The sequence below is a fragment of the Erinaceus europaeus genome, chromosome 20 (assembly GCF_950295315.1).
Source record: "Erinaceus europaeus chromosome 20, mEriEur2.1, whole genome shotgun sequence".
NCBI lineage: Eukaryota > Metazoa > Chordata > Mammalia > Eulipotyphla > Erinaceidae > Erinaceus > Erinaceus europaeus.
In genome coordinates this window covers 35,063,317-35,083,563 of record NC_080181.1, presented here as the reverse complement: position 1 = coordinate 35,083,563, position 20,247 = coordinate 35,063,317, and the positions used below count along the sequence as shown (strand labels likewise).

The window sequence follows — 20,247 nt, the reverse complement described above, 5'->3', positions numbered from 1 at the left end:
TTGCTAATGAATTTGATCTGGAAGATTGCCTTAGCATTTATATTTCTTTGGTAAGTAACCAGCTTATCAAGTTTTATTAAAGTTATTTTTCCCACTTTGTCAATAAAATAATCATAGAGCCTCTAGATACTTTAACTACTTTAAAATGTTTTGTCCAGGGCAGAGAGATAGCATAGTGGTTATGCGAAGACTCTTATGGCTGAGGCTCTAAACTCATAGGTTCAATCCCAGCCACCACCGTAAACCAGAGTTGAGCAGTGCTCTGGGAAAAAAAATCCAATTCAAAAATATTTTTTCCAACATTGTTGTCTTGGGGTTGTTTAAGGGAGTGATTATATGTCAAATTAATAATGCTGCTTTAATTAAAATCTCAAATATAAATGTATATTAAATTTAATTCATTATTACGTTTTGCTCCCCCAAATTATTGCTGAGACTTCATGTCTGCACTATCCTCTATTCCAGAAATGCCTAACAATCTTTCTGTCTCTGTCTCTGTCTCTGTCTCTCTCTCTTTGCCTCTGGTGTTATTGCTGGGGCTTGGTGCCTATTGCCTATACTAGGAATCCACTGCTCCTGGCAGCCATTTTTTTGCTTTTTTAATTTTTGGTGTTGTTATTATTTTTGTTTTGTTGCTGCTGTTGTTGTCGGATAGGCCAGAGAGAAATAGAGAGAGGAGGGGAAGACAGAGAGGGGAGAGAAAGATAGACTCCTGCAGACCTGCTTCACCAATTGCAAAGAGACCCCCCTTCCTTGGTGGAGAGCTGGGGGCTTGACCTGGGATCCTTGTACTGGTCCTTGTGCTCCCTACTATGTATGCTTAATCTGCTGCACTATTACCCAGCTCCCACCCCAATTTTTTTCACATAGAAGGTGACAGAGAGGGAGAGATTAAGGCTGTTGACCTATTCATTTTCATGAGTTATTTCCTTATTGATTGCCAGATTTTTTTTTGTAATTCTGTGGATATGAGTCCTTGTTAAGCAGTGTGTGTCTTGAAAATGCTGTCTCTGGTCTGTGGTTTAATCTTCTGTTCCTTGGATAGCATTCTTGGAAGAAGAGGTACTTTTTCATTTCAATGGAGCCTAGCTCAACACTTCTTTATGAGTTTTGCCTCTGGGGCAACACTCAAGGTGACCTTGAGTTCTTCTTAACATTTAGGAGTTTTATGGTTTTGGAATTTCACATTGAGGTCCATAGTACATTTCTGAGTTGATTTCTAGGAAGTGTGTGACTCTGTGTCTAGATTTATCTTCTTCACGCCTGTATGCCTACTAGTTCCAGCACCACTTGGCAAAGAGACTACCTTTGGTCCATTATACGACCTCTGTTCTTTCACCAAAAAAAAAAAAAAAAAAACTTGGTACTATTTTTGTCAGCGGTCTCTATTCTGTACTGATATATTCTGCTCTAGTCTATTGACCTTTTTATCCCATCAATGCCACACTGTATTAATCATTACTGCTGTGTAAATCACTTTTTTTCCCATTTGAATATTTATTGTCACTGGCGCTTCATGCCTGCATAACTCCATCACTCCCAAGCAGCATCCTCTCCCTCTCCCTCTCCCTCTCTCCCTCTCTCCTCTCTTTCTACAGATAGAGTGCAAAAGGCAGAAAGGGAAGAGGAAAAGGATAAGAGACACCACAGCATTGTTCTACTGCTTGTGAAGCTTCCCACCCTGCGTGGTGTTGCCATGCCTGAGCACATGGTAAGCATGCTCTACTTGGGACAGCTAGAGTCCCCAAGCCCAAATTCTAGATATGTTTTAAAGTGGGATAGTGGGAGTCCTCCAACTTTGTCCTCTTACACTATTGTGTTCGCTATACTAAGTCTTCTGCTTTCCCATCTAAATGATCACCGATACCACAAAATACATAAACAAAGTGCTATCATGCCTCCTTCCCACTATCCTGCATCTACCGATCACACCCTCATGATTTTTCAGATAAAGTCAAGACAGAGAGGCGGAAAGAGTGAGAGAGAAAGAGAGAGACATAGAGACAGAATGGGAGAGAGAGAGAGAGAGACCAAAACACCAACGATTATTTCAGTGCAGTGAAGGCCTTGCTCAACTCTGGTCACACAAAACAAAGTAGCACGCTATCTCACTGACTTTGATGGTATTATCTTTTGAATCTTGACTGAGGCTCAGGGATTTTCCTTTTTACTAAAACTGCTCAGATGATCCTAACTCAGTGCCCTAAGATCACACACACACTGAGGAGTCCCTGTCCTAGTAGCCAGAGGCCAGAGGGGCAGTGTGAAGTGTCAACCCAAGTTTCCCCAAAATATATCATAACCAAGTCAAATCACTTGAGCATCTGGAATAGCCACTGATCACATGGGCCCATCCTGGTGGCTAGTTCTGTTCTTTTAGTGCATCCTAGACCTCAGGCAAAGTGAGCCTCCTTTCTGTTTGACATTATTCTCTACCCTTGTTTAAATTTCAAGATGTTTCAGCCTAAAATCAAACATGGGAAGTTACTAGTTGACATATAGTCAAGAGCATTTGAAATGACAGGCACAGGGACATACAGACATCAGCCCTACCAGACTGTTCATTTCAACAAAATAACCAGCTTCCACGTTCGAACTAAGAAGCAGCAAATGCCACAAGTGTTCAAGAATATAGTTTGGAGAGAAGGTCAGTTGATAGAAAATACTGTTAATCTGGGTGGCTGAACCCTAAAACTTATTTTACTTTGCCACCTTGGCTTTCTTTGGGAGTCAGCCCCTGTGTGAGTCCACTGCTCTCATGGACACTTTTTTTTCTTAATTTTTATTATTTTTATTTATTGAATAGAGACAGCCAGAATTCATGAGAAGGGAGAGAAGAGAGAGAGAGAGAGATAGAGAGAGCCAGAGAGACACCTGCAGCCCTGTTCCACTGTTTATGAAGCTTTCCCCTCACAGGAACGTGACTTGGGGGCTCAAACCTGGGTTCTTGTGCATTGTGAAGTGTGTGCTCAACCAGGTGCACCACCAATCAGTCCCTCTCATGGACACTTTGTTTAAAACACAGGTGAGGAGAGCAGTAAAGGGGAGTGACAGAAAGAGGAGAGAAACCACAGCACTGCTCCTCCTGAAGCTGCACCTGGTGCTTCTGTTAGGGAAAGAGGAGACCATCCTGAGTCCTCTTGGGTTAACTGCTGACAAACCTCCACAACTGAGTCCTGCAACCAAGGTCAACCTACCAGTTGCTTGAATCTGACCAAAAAGGTGAACAACTGTCAAACACTTATCCAGAAGGACATAAGCTCCACCGCATTCAGAGTTGAGTTATTCATAGTAGCCAAGGAATGGAAGCAGCCTAAATGCCCCAAAACAGGTAACTGGCTAAAGAAGTTATCGGTTCCATATTCAAAGGGAGACTACTCTGTAATCCAAAAAGATGATATTGTATCCTTTGGGATAAAATGGATGGAACTGGAAGTGATTATGCTCAGTAAAGTAATTTAAAGAGGTGAAAGACAACTACTGTAGAATTTCACTTATAGGTGGAACCTAAAGGACTGATGCACATGAACAAGGAGAAGGAGGAGAAGGAGAAGGAGGGGGAGGAGGATGGGGAGGAGGAGGAGGAGGAGGAGGAGAAGGAGAAGGAGAAGGAGAAGGAGAAGGAGAAGAAGAAGAAGAAGAAGAAGAAGAAGAAGAAGAAGAAGAAGAAGAAGAAAACAGAAGCCAACCAATGGTTTCTAAGACTTGAGAGAGAGCTATGATGGCTATCATCAGGAGGCAGGACAGAGAACTTGGATGGTGCATGTGGCATGGAACTAGACCCTGTAATCTTACCATCTTCGAACCTACTGTTAACCACAAATCAAAAAGGAAGAAAGAGAGAGGGAGAGAGAGCAGTCAAAACCATCTGACAAAAACAACCACTCATCCTTGTGAAAGGAATAGTCCTGAGTCTTTTTTTTTTTATTAAAGAAAGGATTAATTAACAAAACCATAGGGTAGGAGGGGTACAACTCCACACAATTCCCACCACCCAATCTCCATATCCCACCCCCTCCCCTGATAGCTTTCCCATTCTCTATCCCTCTGGGAGCATGGACCCAGGGTCATTGTGGGTTGCAGAAGGTAGAAGGTCTGGCTTCTGTAATTGCTTCCTCGCTGAACATGGGCATTGACTGGTCGTTCCATACTCCCAGTCTGCCTCTCTCTTTCCCTAGTAGGATGGGTCTCTGGGGAAGCTGAGCTCCAGGACACATTGGTGGTGTCTTCAATCCAGGGAAGTCTGGCCGGCATCCTGATGACACCTGGAACCTGGTGACTGAAAAGAGAGTTAACATACAAAGCCAAACAAATTGTTGAGCAATCATGAACCCAAAGCTTGGAAAAGAAACTGGAATACACATTTTACTCAAATCCACATGGATCATTCTCAAGAATAGACCATATGTTAGGCCACAAAGACAGTATCAGCCTATTCAAGAGCACTGAAATCATCCCAAGCATCTTCTCAGACCACAGTGGAATTAAACTAACACTTAACAATCAACAAAAGATTAGTAACAGTCTCAAAATGTGGAAGCTCAACAGTACACTTCTTAACAACTTCTGGGTCAAAGAGGAAATCAAGGAAGAAATCAAAATGTTTCGAGAGTTCAATGAAAATGAAGACACAAGCTATCAAAATATTTGGGACACAGCTAAAGCAGTCCTAAGAGGGACGTTCATAGCTATACAAGCACACATTAGGAAACAAGAAAAGGCACAAATAAACAGCCTGATTGCACATCTTAAAGACCTAGAAGAAGAACAACAAAGGAACCCTAAAGCAACCAGAAGGACAGAAATTACTAAAGTTAGGGCAGAAATAAATAACATTGAGAATAGGAAAACCATACAAAAGATCAATGAAAGTAAATGTTGGTTCTTCGAAAGAGTAAACAAAATCGACAAACCTTTAGCCAGACTCACAAAAGAAAAAACGGAGAAGACCCAAATAAATCGGATAGTAAATGAAAGAGGAGATATCACAACAGACACCGCAGAAATTCAACATATCATGCGAGGCTTCTATGAACAACTATATGCCACCAAGTTAGAGAACCTGGAAGAAATGAATGATTTCCTAGATACCTACCAACTTCCAAAACTAAGTAAAGAGGAAGTGGATAACATGAACAGGCCCATCACAGCTAATGAAATTGAAACAGTTATCAAAAATCTTCCCAAAAATAAAAGTCCTGGACCAGATGGTTTTACAAATGAATTCTACAAAACTTTCAAAGAAGAACTAATACCTCTAATTTTAAAAGTCTTCCAGAAGATTGAAGACACTGGAATACTCCCTGCCAGCTTCTATGAAGCCAACATCACCCTGATACCAAAAGCAGACAGGGACACAACCAAAAAAGAAAACTACAGACCAATATCTCTGATGAACATAGATGCGAAAATATTGAACAAAATTCTAGCCAACCGGATACAGCAGTATATCAAAAAAATTGTTCATCATGACCAAGTGGGGTTTATCCCAGGCATGCAAGGTTGGTTTAATATACGTAAATCAATCAATGTGATCCACCACATCAACAAAAGCAAGACCAAAAACCACATGGTCATATCAATAGATGCAGAGAAAGCCTTTGACAAAATACAACATCCCTTTATGACCAAAACACTACAAAAAATGGGAATAGATGGAAAATTCCTGAAGATAGTGGAGTCTATATATAGCAAACCTACAGCCAACATCATACTCAATGGTGAAAAACTGGAAGCATTTCCCCTCAGATCAGGTACTAGACAGGGCTGCCCACTATCACCATTACTATTCAACATAGTGTTGGAAGTTCTTGCCATAGCAATCAGGCAGGAGCAAGGAATTAAAGGAATACAGATTGGAAGAGAAGAAGTCAAACTCTCCTTATTTGCAGATGACATGATAGTATACATGGAAAAACCTAAGGAATCTAGCAAGAAGCTTTTGGAAATCATCAGGCAATACAGTAATGTGTCAGGCTATAAAATTAACATTCAAAAGTCAGTGGCATTCCTCTATGCAAACACTAAGTTAGAAGAAATTGAAATCCAGAAATCAGTTCCTTTTTCTATAGCAACAAAAACAATAAAATATCTAGGAATAAACCTAACCAAAGAAGTGAAAGACTTGTATACTGAAAATTATGAGTCACTACTCAAAGAAATTGAAAAAGACACAAAGAAGTGGAAAGATATTCCATGCTCATGGGTTGGAAGAATTAACATCATCAAAATGAATATATTACCCAGAGCCATCTACAAATTTAATGCTATCCCCATCAAAATCCCAAGCACATTTTTTAGGAGAATAGAACAAATGCTACAAATGTTTATCTGGAACCAGAAAAGACCTAGAATTGCCAAAACAATCTTGAGAAAAAAGAACAGAATCGGAGGCATCACACTGCCAGATCTCAAACTATATTATAGGGCCATTGTCATCAAAACTGCTTGGTACTGGAACATGAACAGACACACTGACCAGTGGAATAGAATTGAGAGCCCAGAAATGAGGCCCCACACCTATGGACATCTAATCTTTGACAAAGGGGCCCAGACTATTATATGGGGGAAGCAGAGTCTCTTCAACAAATGGTGTTGGAAACAATGGGTTGAAACATGCAGAAGAATGAAGCTGAATCACTGTATTTCACCAAATACAAAAGTAAATTCCAAGTGGATCAAGGACTTGGATGTTAGACCAGAAACTATCAGATACTTAGAGGAAAATATTGGAAGAACTTTTTTCCGCATAAATTTTAAAGACATTTTCAATGAAACGAATCCAATTACAAGGAAGACTAAGGCAAGTATAAACCTATGGGACTACATCAAATTAAAAAGCTTCTTCACAGCAAAAGAAACCACTACCCAAATCAAGAGACCCCTCACAGAATGGGAGAAGATCTTTACATGCCATACATCAGATAAGAGTTTAATAACCAACATATATAAAGAGCTTACCAGACTCAACAACAAGACAACAAATAACCCCATCCAAAAGTGGGGGGAGGAATTGGACAGAATATTCACCACAGAAGACATCCAAAAGGCCGAGAAACACATGAAAAAATGTTCCAAGTCTCTGATTGTCAGAGAAATGCAAATCAAGACAACAATGAGATATCACTTCACTCCTGTGAGAATGTCACACATCAGAAAAGGTAACAGCAGCAAATGCTGGAGAGGGTGTGGGGTCAAAGGAACCCTCCTGCACTGCTGGTGGGAATGTCAATTGGTCCAACCTCTGTGGAGAACAGTCTGGAGAACTCTCAGAAGGCTAGAAATGGACCTACCCTATGACCCTGCAATTCCCCTCCTGGGGATATATCCTAAGGAATAGTCCTGAGTCTTAACCGAATATAGCCTCACACCAAAGACTAGTTGCTGTTTTGTTTTGTTTTAATTCTGGCACTTTTTAATCCTTAGAATCATAATGTATTCACTCTAAGACCCTAGAGCAAAGAGATAATAAAAAAATAAATAAATAAATAAAATAAACAAAGATGTAGAAACTCATGGGGCGGGGTGGGGGGAACACACCAGCTACTATCTCTGAGGCCCAACCCCACCTATGAAGCATCTATTATCTCCTGCTTAATATATTGGTGACTTACTTATCTGGACTGGCGGGACTCTTTCAATTCTTTGTTGTTTCACCTCTAATGGAGACTGCCCTCCCCACAAGACTCCCATCACTTAGCCAGGGATTCGAACCCCAGTCCTCATGTATGGTAAAGTGTGCACCCCTTTGGGTAAGCAACCTTCCATCCTCCTTATACATTTCTTTCTTTTTATTTATTCCCTTTTTTGTCCTTGTTGTTGTTTTCTTGTAGTTATTATTATTGATGGTGTCCTTGTTGGATGGGACAGAGGGAAATGGAGAAAGGATGGTAAGACAGAGAGGGGGAGAGAAAGATAGACAACTGCAGACCTGCTTCACCACCTGTGATGCTACTCCCCTGTAGGTGGGAGCCGGGACTCAATCCGGGATCCTTAAGCCGGTCCTTAGCTTTGCACCATGTGCATTTAACCCATTGCACTACCACCTGACTGCCCTCCTTATACATTTCTGTTAGGTAAAAAAGTCCTGATATTTTTTAGCTCAATTGGAAATAGTTCAGGGCAAATATACATGTACTTTCTAATACAACATTGGACAGAGGGTCGATGATTTTCCATTGAGGAGTGAAAGGTGGTCCATCATCCCCAGAGGTGGGGACCAGGGATGGACAGCAAGGATGTGAGGTGGAGGTGCTGCTGTGCAAGGAGTCCACCTTCAGGAGGAAAGGCAGAGAGACAGCTTCGCCTCAGAGCACAGCTCTGCCTCGGCACAGCTCCACCTCCTGGATTTTTCATGGCATTTACTGACTGAGCTGCAGAGACTGTCCTGGGATTTTCACTGAAAGCCTGGCTGCAGGAGCATGAGGCACTTCCTGCCTGGGAATTTCAGGCCAAATTCATGCTGAAAGGGTTTCCTATCACTGAGCAGTAGAGTTGTACTTCACAGTGATGAGAAGCACCTCTCCCTTGCTCTTGTTTGCCCAACTACTTGTTCCTTCCTCCCCACTGAACAGGAAGAAAGTCCCTTTTCCACTTTTAAAATTGCCCCTACCTTATAGAAATTTTGTTCTTATTCACTGTGACAGAGAAGATGAAAAGCAATGATACTTTCTATCCTGAGAGCCTGAAATTCTGGTCATAGCTGACAAGTCTATATTTTAGCGAGAATGAAAATACTAAATGATCGGTATCTTGCTGACTGCCCATACGATAATGAAATAAAACTTGATTGGAATCTTTTCAAGAAAAAAAAAATATTTCATTAAGTCTGTACAAGTTATATTCTTAGCCAAGCAAAAAAAATTTTTTCCATCATGAAACTAGAATATTTATTCTCTGTCTGAGGCCTCAGATGGTGTGTGGGAGGCAGGCAAACCTTCCTTCTGCTCTAGCTTCCAAGTGAATGAGAGAAATCATCTCCAATATTCACTCAAAACCTAAGAGACCATCTATTTGTTCTCATTACCAAAACCCGGTGGCAATTAAAGTTAGTCATCAATGACTTGATTGGACGACTCCCTTTTAGTCACGTTGAGGTTACTTTCATGACAGTTTCCTTCCGATAAAGTCTTTTAAGTTTTTTGTTTGTTTGTTTGTTTAGCATTGGAGGACTGCAAGGGTCTTTGGTGGATCTGCACCTCAGCCAAGTGGCAAGTGCTGATTTTATTGTATAGTTGATTCACCTCATCACTCCTTAAAAAGCCAAGTACCCCACCCCCCAAAAAAAGAATAGGGCTAGAAAGAAGCACAGTAAGAACCTGCAGGAGCTGTGTGGAAGCCCCGCCCTCCACCCCACCAGCTGTTCTTCAGTCTTTGCAACTATTAGCATCTGCCTTCAACTCTACCTCAACCTTCTGGGAACTCACTTCCTATGCCTGACTCTCAGCTACCAGAGATTCGCAATGCCTGTGGTTATGTTGATTCATTGCCTCATGGCCAGAATGCAGTCAACTTTCTTGCTGGAGCAGAATTTAGTATGAAACCCCATATTATCCATTCAGATATATTTAATCAATGGCTAAAAATCATTTTTTTGCCTCATTGGAGCTTAGTGCTGACACTATGAATCCATTGCTCCTAGCAGACTTTTTTATGTTTTATTGAACAGGAGAGAGAAACTGAGGAAGGAGGAGAAAATAAAGAGGAAGAAAGAAAGATAGACACACCTGCAGAGCAGCTTCACTGCTTGTGAGGCATCCTTCCTGCAGTTGAGGAGCTGGGGACTTGAACCCAGATCCTTCCACAGATCCTTACATTTAGTACTATGTGCACTTAACCAAGTCCACCATTGCCCAGCCCCCCAAAAGAAATTTTAATAGCAAAAGATATAAGGAGATGATTTTAGAGAAATGAGCCATATATAAATGACTAACAGCTTTGTCATAAAATACCCCCAACCAAATATAAACCACCCAAAAGTCCTTTAACATTCGGTTAAGCAAGCTGGACTATATCCATATAGTGAAGTCCTACTAAGAAATACTCCCCAGGTAGTTGTGCAGTGGCGCAGCAGGTTAAGCTCACGTGGTGCAAAGCACAAGGACTGGTGTAAGGATCCCGGTTAGAGCCCCAGCTCCCCACCAGCAGATGAGTCGCTTCACAAGCGGTGAAGCTGGTCTGCAGGTTTCCATCTATCTCTACCACTCTCTGCCTTCCCCTAGTCTCTCCATTTCTCTCTGTCCTATCCAACAATGATGACAACAATAATAACTACAACAAGAAAACAATGACAACAAAAGGGAATAAATAAATGAATATTTTTTAAGAGAAAAGGAATACCCCCCAAAGTAAGTATTAACACTCACAGCTATCTGACTATGTTTCCAATAATGTAAAGGATGGGAATTTTTTAAAAAATCCTAAAAGGTCAGGTGAAGATGTCATATGAACCCATTTCTATAATATTCTTCAAGTACAGAATTATAATGACGAAGACAGTTGTCAAAGGTGATACAGTAAGAAAGGTGGCAAGGAATTCTGGGTGGTGAGATGGTAATGTGAGCTTCCTTATGTGAATGGAAATGTGAGTCTGACTATTTCTCTGTGAATCGCCTCATCGGTAGACACATACTATGTTTCAGTCTGGAGAGTTATCACCATGAGGTCAAATAGGGCACAAGTCTTATGAAATCACTGTGGTTTCCTAAAAACTGCATGTGAGTCCACAGTTACCTCCTAAGAAAATGATTGTTGTTTTTTTTTTAATCAACAGCCGTCTAGGAAACCAGTCTGCCAATTGGTCAGTTAGGGCAGGGCATGAGCCTTAGAATGTTGCCATCGCAGATCTGTGACCATGACTACTGTGGAATCCTCAGAGTAGGAGAGTGAGTTGGCAAGGTTTGGAGTGCCTTACTCAACTTTCAAGTCAGTGTCAAACAGTGAAGAGCAAGGATGTCAGCATCCACCCGAAAGCCTTCCGGGCATTCAGGGTGTTTTAGTTGGTTGGCCAGGCTGAGGTAGGTAGTCTTACTACATACTTCTGGATGTGGTCATCAGAGAAGGAGGGCAGGTTGAGGAAGTCCTCTGGTCCTGAAGTTCAGCACTTGCTTCATGGACAGTTCCTCATGGGGCTAAGCTTTAGCTCTGTTGAATACTCTAGAGCAGGCTCTCCATTCTGTTATCTAAATCTTCACAGCCTGTGATTATTTCTTCACAACTCTGTGTATCATTTTGTCTGCTATAGGAAACCACACACTGGCTTGTTGTTTTCCAACCCTCTTGCAGTCCTCCCATTTCTTCCTAGTTGTCCCCCTTCCTACAGGGTCTTGGGTGCTAGGTATTTTTTTTCCTTTTTTTTTCCCTTTTTTTTTTTTTAAAAAAATTACTTTTATTTATTGGATAGAGATAACCATAAAGTAAGAGGAAGGAGGAGAGAGGGAGAGAGAAAGAGAGAGAGAGAGAGAGAGAGAGAGACGCAGCACTGCTTCACCATTTGTGAAGATTTCCCCCTGCAAGTGGGGACCAGAGGCTTGAACCTGGGTCCTTGCACATTGTAACGTGAGCATTCCAATAGATAAGTCACCACCTGGGCCTCTAATTTGTGCTTTCTATACTCCTCACCTTTAGCGCATCAAGTCCCAGTGCCCTGTTGTTAAAATTCGGTCGCTCCAGCTGGCCGGGCTAGCTTCTCGGGCAGGTAACAGAGACGATCAGAGACATACGTCTGGGCAGGGAAGCTGTATTTCTTTATTCAGGAACAACGATTCATAAACTAAACTAAACTGATCACCAAACAGAACTCTGCTGTCTCTTTGTGGCAGTGCAAGCACTCTCTCCCACTCTCCAACTCTCCAACTCTGGAACTCTGGAACTCTTCAACTATGGAACTCTCTGAACTCTCGCACTTTGGAACCCTCTCTCGGGGTTTCTCGGGGCGGGGCCAAGCAGGCCCGCGAAACTAACTGGATTGATCCAATTCTCTTGGCGGGGGAGAACTAGAACCCAATTTAAAGCATACAACAATTCCCCCTTTTCTTTTTAACTAAATGACTATAGTATCAAGGGTGTGGGGTGAACAAAAACATATATCATACAGGCATTTTTAAAAAAAAGAAACTGGCACAAACATGGAGAAATATGTAAGCAAGTAACAAGAACCAGTGTGCTGCCAAGGGAAGGCCTGAGGGGGCCATTTCTGCCTCTTTGGGCTAAACTTTATCAGCTTAAAAAAACATTTCTTGCCTCTGGGGGGCGTACTTGCCTCGACGGGCATTTGCATGGGGGCGGGAACGGCCTAGAGTCCCAAAGGCAGCTGGCTGCAATTTACTTACTATGAAACAAAACTTGTTATTAGCATATTTCTAATAGAGAAGGAATTTGAGACTTTTACATTTCAACAACGTCGTTTTAACCTTTTGTTACACCCATTCAAGATGGAGTCAGGAAAGGAAACCTCAGGCATGAGAATAATTAGCATAGCCATTGTGCGATCTACCATTTCTAATAGAGAAGGTAATGTAGAGTATTACATAACAACAAGTCTATTTAACCTTTTGTTTAGACCAAGTTAGTTAAAATATATTGATTGTTAACTAATTTTTACCTTAGACTTTAAATGTAAGTTAATTTTATCTTTATGAGAATTATGTTGAAAACCTTTTTCATTTAACTTTGTCTAGTAAGAATTTAGCCTTAAAGTTACTGTTTACCAAACTTTAAACATACACATAAACATGGTCATTAATAAACAAGGAGAGAAACCTTTGTTATGAAAACATGTCATTTTAAACACGAATTTAGATATGTACTGTATTAGTTGTTGGGGGGGATTTCAACATCCGGAGGTGGCTTCCCACGCAGCTTTACTTCTAGGAATTGCAGGTTGTGATCTCTGCACAAATCTCTGCTTACTCCAGCTTGTCTGCCTTCAGACCGGACCGGCAGCTGGAGATCTCGTGTGCCCAGTTTCGGCAGGGAGCCCGGGGGTCCGGGAGGTCCGTGATCGTTCCAGAATTCATAGCAAGAGGGCAGGCGGGCCAGTTTTGTAGAAGGCGTGGGCCTAGGTGCCCAGGGGTGGCGGCCATGATAGGCCGCCACGGCCCTGCCCCATGGCCCTGCCATGTCTGCTGCTTTGCTCACAGTGGCCGAGCAGCGTGGAGGGATAACACGTCCAGTGCCCTGCACCACGCAGTGGAGAGCCGGCTCCTGTGGGCTGGCCTGCGTGCTGGCATTGGGCTCCTGCGTGGTGACATCGGGCTCCAGCGTGTTGGCATCGGGCTCCTGCGTGGTGGCATCGGGCTACAGCATGTTGGCATCGGACTCCTGCGTGCTGGCATCGGGCTCCTGTGTGGTGGCATCGGGCTCCTGCGTTTTGGCATCAGCCTCTTGCAGGCTGCGGGTCAGCGGGCACGGTGTTGTCTGGGCGCAGCTGGCTGGCTGGCTGTTTAACCAGGTGGAAACAGCAGCTCCACGCCTTGCCTCCCGCCCCCTGGCCATTCCCGCTGGCTGTTCTGAGTTCACCCGAGTGAGTGGAAACCACAGAGTGGTCCAGAGATAAATGTTCCAGAAACAGCAAAACAGTCTTGTGAAGAAAGAGCAGAGGCCTTTGGAAATCTCTTCACAAGCAGAAGAGAAGGCCATAGTGCATAGGTAGCCAAATTGTCTTTACTTATCTGAGAGATGCGCAGGTCAGGTCCACGTTGGGCGCCATTTGTTGTTAAAATTCGGTGGCTCTAGCTGGCCGGGCTAGCTTCTCGGGCAGGTAACAGAGATGATCAGAGACATACGGCTGGGCAGGGAAGCTGTATTTCTTTATTCAGGAACAACGATTCATAAACTAAACCAAACTGATCACCAAACAGAACTCTGCTGTCTCTTTGCGGCAGTGCAAACACTCTCCCCACTCTCCAACTCTCCAACTCTGGGACTCTGGAACTCTTCAACTATGGAACTCTCTGAACTCTCGCACTTTGGAACCCTCTCTCGGGGTTTCTCGGGGCGGGGCCAAGCAGGCCCGCGAAACTAACTGGATTGATCCAATTCTCTTGGCGGGGGAGAACTAGAACCCAATTTAAAGCATACAACAGTGCCCTGTCTGCCCTTCAAATTGCTCTTCATCTCTACCAGCCCTGAAGTGACCTCCTCTCTGAAAGGAGTTCTCATTACCTAGGGACTCCTGGCTGGCAGGTCTGGGAATCTGTCTGAGGGAACAGAAGCTAATTTTTAGCGTTGTGTCAACATGGACATTTTAACAGAAAAGTCTGTTTTCTCCTTGGCTGGTGACTGATTGTTCTCTGATGTCTGTTATGCTGCAGCTCGTGTGTAGAGGGTGATGTCCCCAAAGAAAAGCAGCCCTGGGTGGAACCCTGTGGTCGGTTTCTGCTCCACTGCACGGTCAAGGTCAAGAAGGGCCGCAGGAGGCAGATGCGAGAACTGTTTCTCTGCTCCAATGTGCTGTTCATTTCCAATACCAAGTAGGTGGACACTCCTTGCTCTGTCCTCGGTCCTGAAGTTACCTCTTTACTGCCCCTTTCTGTGAGAACATCAGAGGGAAACTTAAATCTGGGGGTCAGGCGGTGATGCACCTGGTTAAATGCATACATTGTAATGCACAAGGACCTGGGTTCAAGTCCCTGGTCCCCACTTGCAGGGAGAAAGATTCATGAATGTTGAAATAGGATTGCAGATGTCTCTCTGTCTCTCCCATTTTCTCATTTTTTTATCGATGAAGTAAATAAAAATTTTACAAAAGGAAAGAAAAAAAAATAAATTTGAATCTGCAAGATGTTTGGTCTTTTATTTCTCCCATAGGTGATCAAGGGAGGCCTTGTTCTGGGCCAGGGTTCAGAGCAGAGAAGAACAAGCTAGACAGGTCTCCTGGGCTTGGGGCTCCTAGGTGGAGTAAAGATGAGGGGAGAGGATAGGTTGTAATCAGAACTTCCAAGAAGAGAAGGACTAGGTGCCCAAGGGAGAACATGGAAGTTATCAGAGAGGGCGTCTTTGATGAGTGGGGCTTTAGTCTGAGCCCCAGATTGACAGAGGCCCCACTCCTAGAGGAGGTGGCCCAAGCCTTCTGGGCTACCGGTTCGGAGCCTCGTCAGATGTGACTTGCCCTCTCACTTCTGAAGTCCCCTTGGAGTGAGACAGGTGACTGCAGTCTACAGCACAGATGGGACAGTAGCATGACACTGTGGTCAGGGATCCAGACTCCCCAGGTCTCCATGATCCACAGGAGAAAGGAGGGGTCTTTGAGAGGGAGGTCCCCTCCCTGCCTGTTTTCACTGTAGCACAATATATGGACAAACCAAGAAATGGTATTTTTCCATGTGAGAAAGCAAAGCTGATTGAGCAGGCATTTCCGCAAAGCACTTTCACTACTGATGAATCGACTCCCTCTGTTTTTCCTAAGATAAGAGATTTTCCTCTCTTAATCCTAAGCCCTCCAAGCCACTGGTCTGGGCTTGCATGACTGACTGATTGAATGACTACTTTGGCTTTTCTTTTTAGATGGAAATAGTATGTAGGCAAACTGTTTTTCACTTTTAGCCAGAATCTAAGTGAAATGGCATGAATAAAGTCTTAAGAAAGTAAACCTAGGGATGGAGAAAGCAGCACAGTGGTTTAAGAAGCAGACTATCATATCTCAGGCATAAGAAGTCTCAGGTTCACTTCTCAGCTTCCACATAAGCCAGAAGTGATAAATGCTCAGGTAAGAAAATAAAGGAAGGAAGGAAGGAAGGAAAGAAAGAAAAAGAAAGTAAGAGTGAGAGAGAAAGAAAATTAAAAAATCACATTGCCTTAAATAGTAGAAATTGAATTTTTTAACTGAGGCTGAAAGACATAATTTTAGTCCCTTTCATCTAAGCTTAATTTAGTAGCTCTTTTAAGAAAAAATATATTTAAATTCTTTTATGAATCATGTGTCATTTCTCTCATTAAGATCCTTAAATACTTTCCAAAAGTGGAAAGCATGAATTAAACAATGCATCATTTATATCTGTTCTAAAATTAATATACAAACTACATAATTACCTATAACGAAATACAACAAATTTAACCACAAGAAAGGAATGCTTAAATGAATGGGTATCTGAAGGTCATTTGCAAAGACTGTGAAATGCAGAGGATGGTCCAGGATGAAAACACATCCAAGAAAAGGCAGTTTGCTGCCAGGGGTGAATTGTTACCAGGATGTTCTTAGGCTGGGTGGGCTTTAGTGAGTGCACACAGTGCACGGGCCTCTCTTCCCTTCACTGTCCTGAGCTGTGCAAATGAGGACAGAAATGGAGGAGAATCTGGTCATCAGCTCAGGTGCTCCCCCTGACAGTGGGCATACCAAGTGACAAAGCTCTCATGTGATTATCTTTCCAGATATGAAGACAGATTCAAGATTAAGTATTCAGTGCCCCTGGAAACCCTGTGGGTGTCTGACTGCCTGGAGAAGACTGGGAGAGCCAACAGCAGGGCCAGGAGATCCCTAGTTCTAGGCTGGCCTAATTGCAGTATCGTGATCTCCTTTTAGTAAGACCTCTAGCTTGTTGGTCCTGTTCTTTGCACAGTCTTTCCACTAGGAAACATTTTCATCTGATTGTAACATTAAATCAGTGACTCACTTTTCACCTATAGCAATAACACTTCTGCAACTCTCCCTTCCTTCCAGAAGTAGTAGTTTTCTTTAACCTGAAAATTAAAGTCCCAAAGAAATCAAGAATAATTTTTCAAGGGCTATGTGGTGGTGTACCTGGTTAAACACACACACACACACACACACACACACACACACACACACACACACACACACACACACACACACACACACACTACAATGCACAAGGACCCGGACTCAAGCCCCTGATTGCAACCTGCGGGTGGAGAGGCTTCATGAATGTTGAAATAGAGCTTCAGGTGTTTCTCTGTTTTACTCCCTCTCTACCTGCCTCTCCCCTCTCAATTTCTCTCTGTCTCTACCCAATAATATATAAGAACAAGTTTTCTAGACTCAAACTAGTATATTCAATGTGTCCTCTGTATAAAGAAAGTACTGCGGGGATTTTTTTTCTAAATAGTCTTAAGTCTGTGCCAAGATAGGTGCATCCAGATGCCAAATTCCTTAGTAGAGAGGATTTCATCTGATCCAAATGTTCTTTACTGCATAGAACTCCCAGCTGTAGGAACACCCTGGGGTGTCATGTACTCTCTCTCCTTTTGGGAATGGAAGCTCTGAGAGTGAAGTGACGAAACGAGAATCACCTAGTTTGCATCACATAGTTTCCAAGCAGTACTCTGATTCCAAACTAACTTCTCCTCCGCTGGAAAGTCTCCTTTCCACCCCACCATACGGCCTGTGAAAGAGTAGCATCCCACACAAGCCCACTAAGGAGAGGGTCCACTTGTCACACACAGCCCCACCACTAACTAGGGTCCTGGAGTGGCAGATTAATATACTAATGAAAGCATTTTGTGTGTTTGACTTTCTTCTTCTTTTACTTGCAGTTCTCTTCGAGATAAGGAGGAATGGCTTTTTTGTTTGCACAGGTATTTGATCAGTATTACATATTTTTACATCTTTAATTGGTACTGGTAGAATGCAGATACATAGAAAGCAACCCCCACATGCCCTCCCAACAGTTCTCCTTCTCCTTAGAAAAAAAAAAGGTTAAACTTGTTTCTCATTCCCATGAAGATTCTAGTATTTATCATTGAGGAAGTTCTGACTATAGTTCTTTCTTAAATTTTTTTTTTATTTATAAAATGGAAACATTGACAAGACCGTAAGACAAGAGGGATACATTTCCACACATTGCCCATCCCCAGAGCTCCATATCCAAACCCCTCTCTTGATAGCTTCCCTATTTTTTAGTCCTCTGGGAGAATCGGACCAAGATGATTGTGGAGTGCAGTATATATATATATATGTTTCATATATATATGTTTCTTATTTGTCCTTCTCTCCAACTTCTCTCCAACACTTATTTTCAAAATGTATTCCATTTCCATAACCTCAGATTTCTCTTCTGGGTGACTGCCATAACAAGTCTTCCTTCCTGCCCTGGAACCCAGGAGGTTCTGGGTTTTTAGGATTTTACACAGGAAAGCAGTGAGGACTGGGTCTGTAGCCCTGGTCTCAAAGAACTTATTATTCATTGGCCTTGTCATTATTTTCCTGAAATATTACTGTATATGTTCCCACATCATTTGACCTGAATATGTCCATTTAAAATAAAAAATAACACTAAAAACATTACCAACATAGACTGATTTGAAAATAACACAAGCACTAATCTGTCCAACTTTTTTTTCTTCTTTTTTTGGTTGCTATTGGCCTTCATTAGCTTTATTAAACTTGCCAAAAACAAAGCCCAGCCTGAGAACACTTCCTTGGACACAATCATAGAAGACTCAGAGGACTATACTTTTGTAAGTACTTTTAAGATAAAAAATGAGACTCCAAGCTCCTGATAGGACCTCTGAACAAGAATGAGAATTTCTCAAGTATCATATGGGATAATGTATCTTCTTGTACACATGTATGTGATTGTATGTGTATATATATATATAAAGAAAGTGGAGTTTGGGTGTATTCAAATGAAGATACTTCTTCATGTCCACAATGCTTTTAAGCTTGGAAAGAATATGGCATGTCGAATGGAATGTTTCTCTGGCTCCTCCTAATAATAATCACAGTAGCTTCCTGTTATAAAGTGATTTTCACAAATTGGTGGGTGCTTTTATTGGAATTAAATGTTTCCTCAATTCAGGACGTGGCCCAGTGCTCTGAATGGCTGGAGAGGACACTTTGGTGGTGGTGGTGGGGCTAACACTAATGTGAGGGAGATGTGACTGTGCACCCTTGATGCATCAACCATGTTGTAAATCTACACACACACACACACACACACACACATATAAACACACACACTTCTAGTTAACTGCTTGCACTTATGTACAAAATGACTTTTTGTCCTTTGTGTTTTATTCTCCCTTCCGATGAAGGTTTTCTTTGAAATGACTATAAACCAGGGAAAGAAAAAGTGACCAAAGTAGAAATGCCACACAGAATACCCCATGTGTTCTCTGCCGAACAGCCAAGTATGTAGCAACAGTTTAGTGCTTTTGTCTGGTTTTTTTTTAAAGATTTTATTTATCTATTCATGAAGGAATTAGGAGAGAAAGAAGCAGACATCACTCTGGTACACATGCTGCTGGAAATTGAACTCAGTACCTCACACTTGAGAATCCAATGCTTGAATCCTATGTGTCACCTCCCGGTCCACAATATTTTACTGCTCTATCAATTCTTTCTCTCTCTCCCTCTCTCTCTCTCTCTGTCTGTCTGTCTTTCTTTCTTTCTATATGTCTCTCTATGAATACTCTTTTTTTTTTTTTTTTTTGCCTACAGGGTTATAGCCAGGGTTTGGTGCCTGCACCACGAATCCACTGCTCCTGGAGACCAATTTTCCCCTTTTGTTGCCCTTGTTGTTTTATCATTGTCATGGTTATTATTATTATTATTGTTGTTGTTGTTGGATAGGAAAGAGAGAAATGGAGAGAGGAGGTGAGACAGAGAGGGGAAGAGAAAGATAGACACCTGCAGACCTGTTACACTGCCTGTGAAGCAACTCCCCAACAGATGGAGAGCCAGGGCTTGAACTGGTATCCTTACACCAGTCCTTAGCTTCACACCACATGTGCTTAACCCACTGTGCTACTGTCTGACTCTGGAATACTTTCTCTTGAGGGTGACCCCCATGGTCCTCAGCCTTTAAGTGCTTTGGAATTTCCTGTAAATAAAGAGATTGCTTGTATGCAGCCACTATCCAATGATCATGCTGAGTTGATTTGACATGGGTCTGATGCTCTCACCTCCCATCCATGTGCCCATTTTAGAAATGACTTCTACTGTCCTCTCCCCAGGTCAGGAGCCCCTAGAGGGACCGCTGTTATGTTTAACTGGGTTGTCAAATGCTGTTTTGATGGGCCTTTTCATTTTTTTCAAAACTTAGGACTGAATGGAGCTGACTGAAGTGACCCATTTTACCAACAGGCTCATATCTACCTGTGTATTTATACTTCTGTTGAGGGTGGGGGTAGGCCACTAGCCCCAGTTACTTTGCACGGTTAGATTTCTAAAATTTAGAACAATACCTGATACATTTACCATGACATGAAGAGCTCCTGGGGGTACTTTTATTTTCCCCCTCTAATTTGGAAATATATTGCTTTTTGTCAAGTCTGGGAAATTTTATTCAC

General features: G+C 42.4%; 1 protein-coding gene and 1 long non-coding RNA gene across 16 annotated transcripts in view; one reads left to right on the top strand and one right to left on the bottom strand.

Moving 5' to 3' along the window:
* LOC132534846 (uncharacterized) overlaps positions 1 to 20,247 on the bottom strand; it is a 65,732-nt gene that overhangs the window by 20,927 nt on the left and 24,558 nt on the right. The window lies entirely within an intron of this gene.
* LOC107522969 (rho GTPase-activating protein 20-like) overlaps positions 1 to 20,247 on the top strand; it is a 114,677-nt gene that overhangs the window by 82,910 nt on the left and 11,520 nt on the right. For 2 of the 15 annotated variants that reach the window (XR_009546529.1, XM_060179236.1), the window contains exons 4-7: positions 14,313 to 14,471; positions 16,369 to 16,518; positions 17,491 to 17,532; positions 18,330 to 18,414. The exons of the other annotated variants lie outside the window; for them this stretch is intronic. Coding sequence is in view for 1 of the 2 variants with exons in the window: in XM_060179236.1 (XP_060035219.1) it covers positions 14,422 to 14,471; positions 16,369 to 16,518; positions 17,491 to 17,532; positions 18,330 to 18,414 (327 nt within the window). In the remaining variant the exon portion in view is untranslated. The remainder of the gene's footprint in view (positions 1 to 14,312; positions 14,472 to 16,368; positions 16,519 to 17,490; positions 17,533 to 18,329; positions 18,415 to 20,247) is intronic. 15 annotated transcript variants of the gene reach the window in all.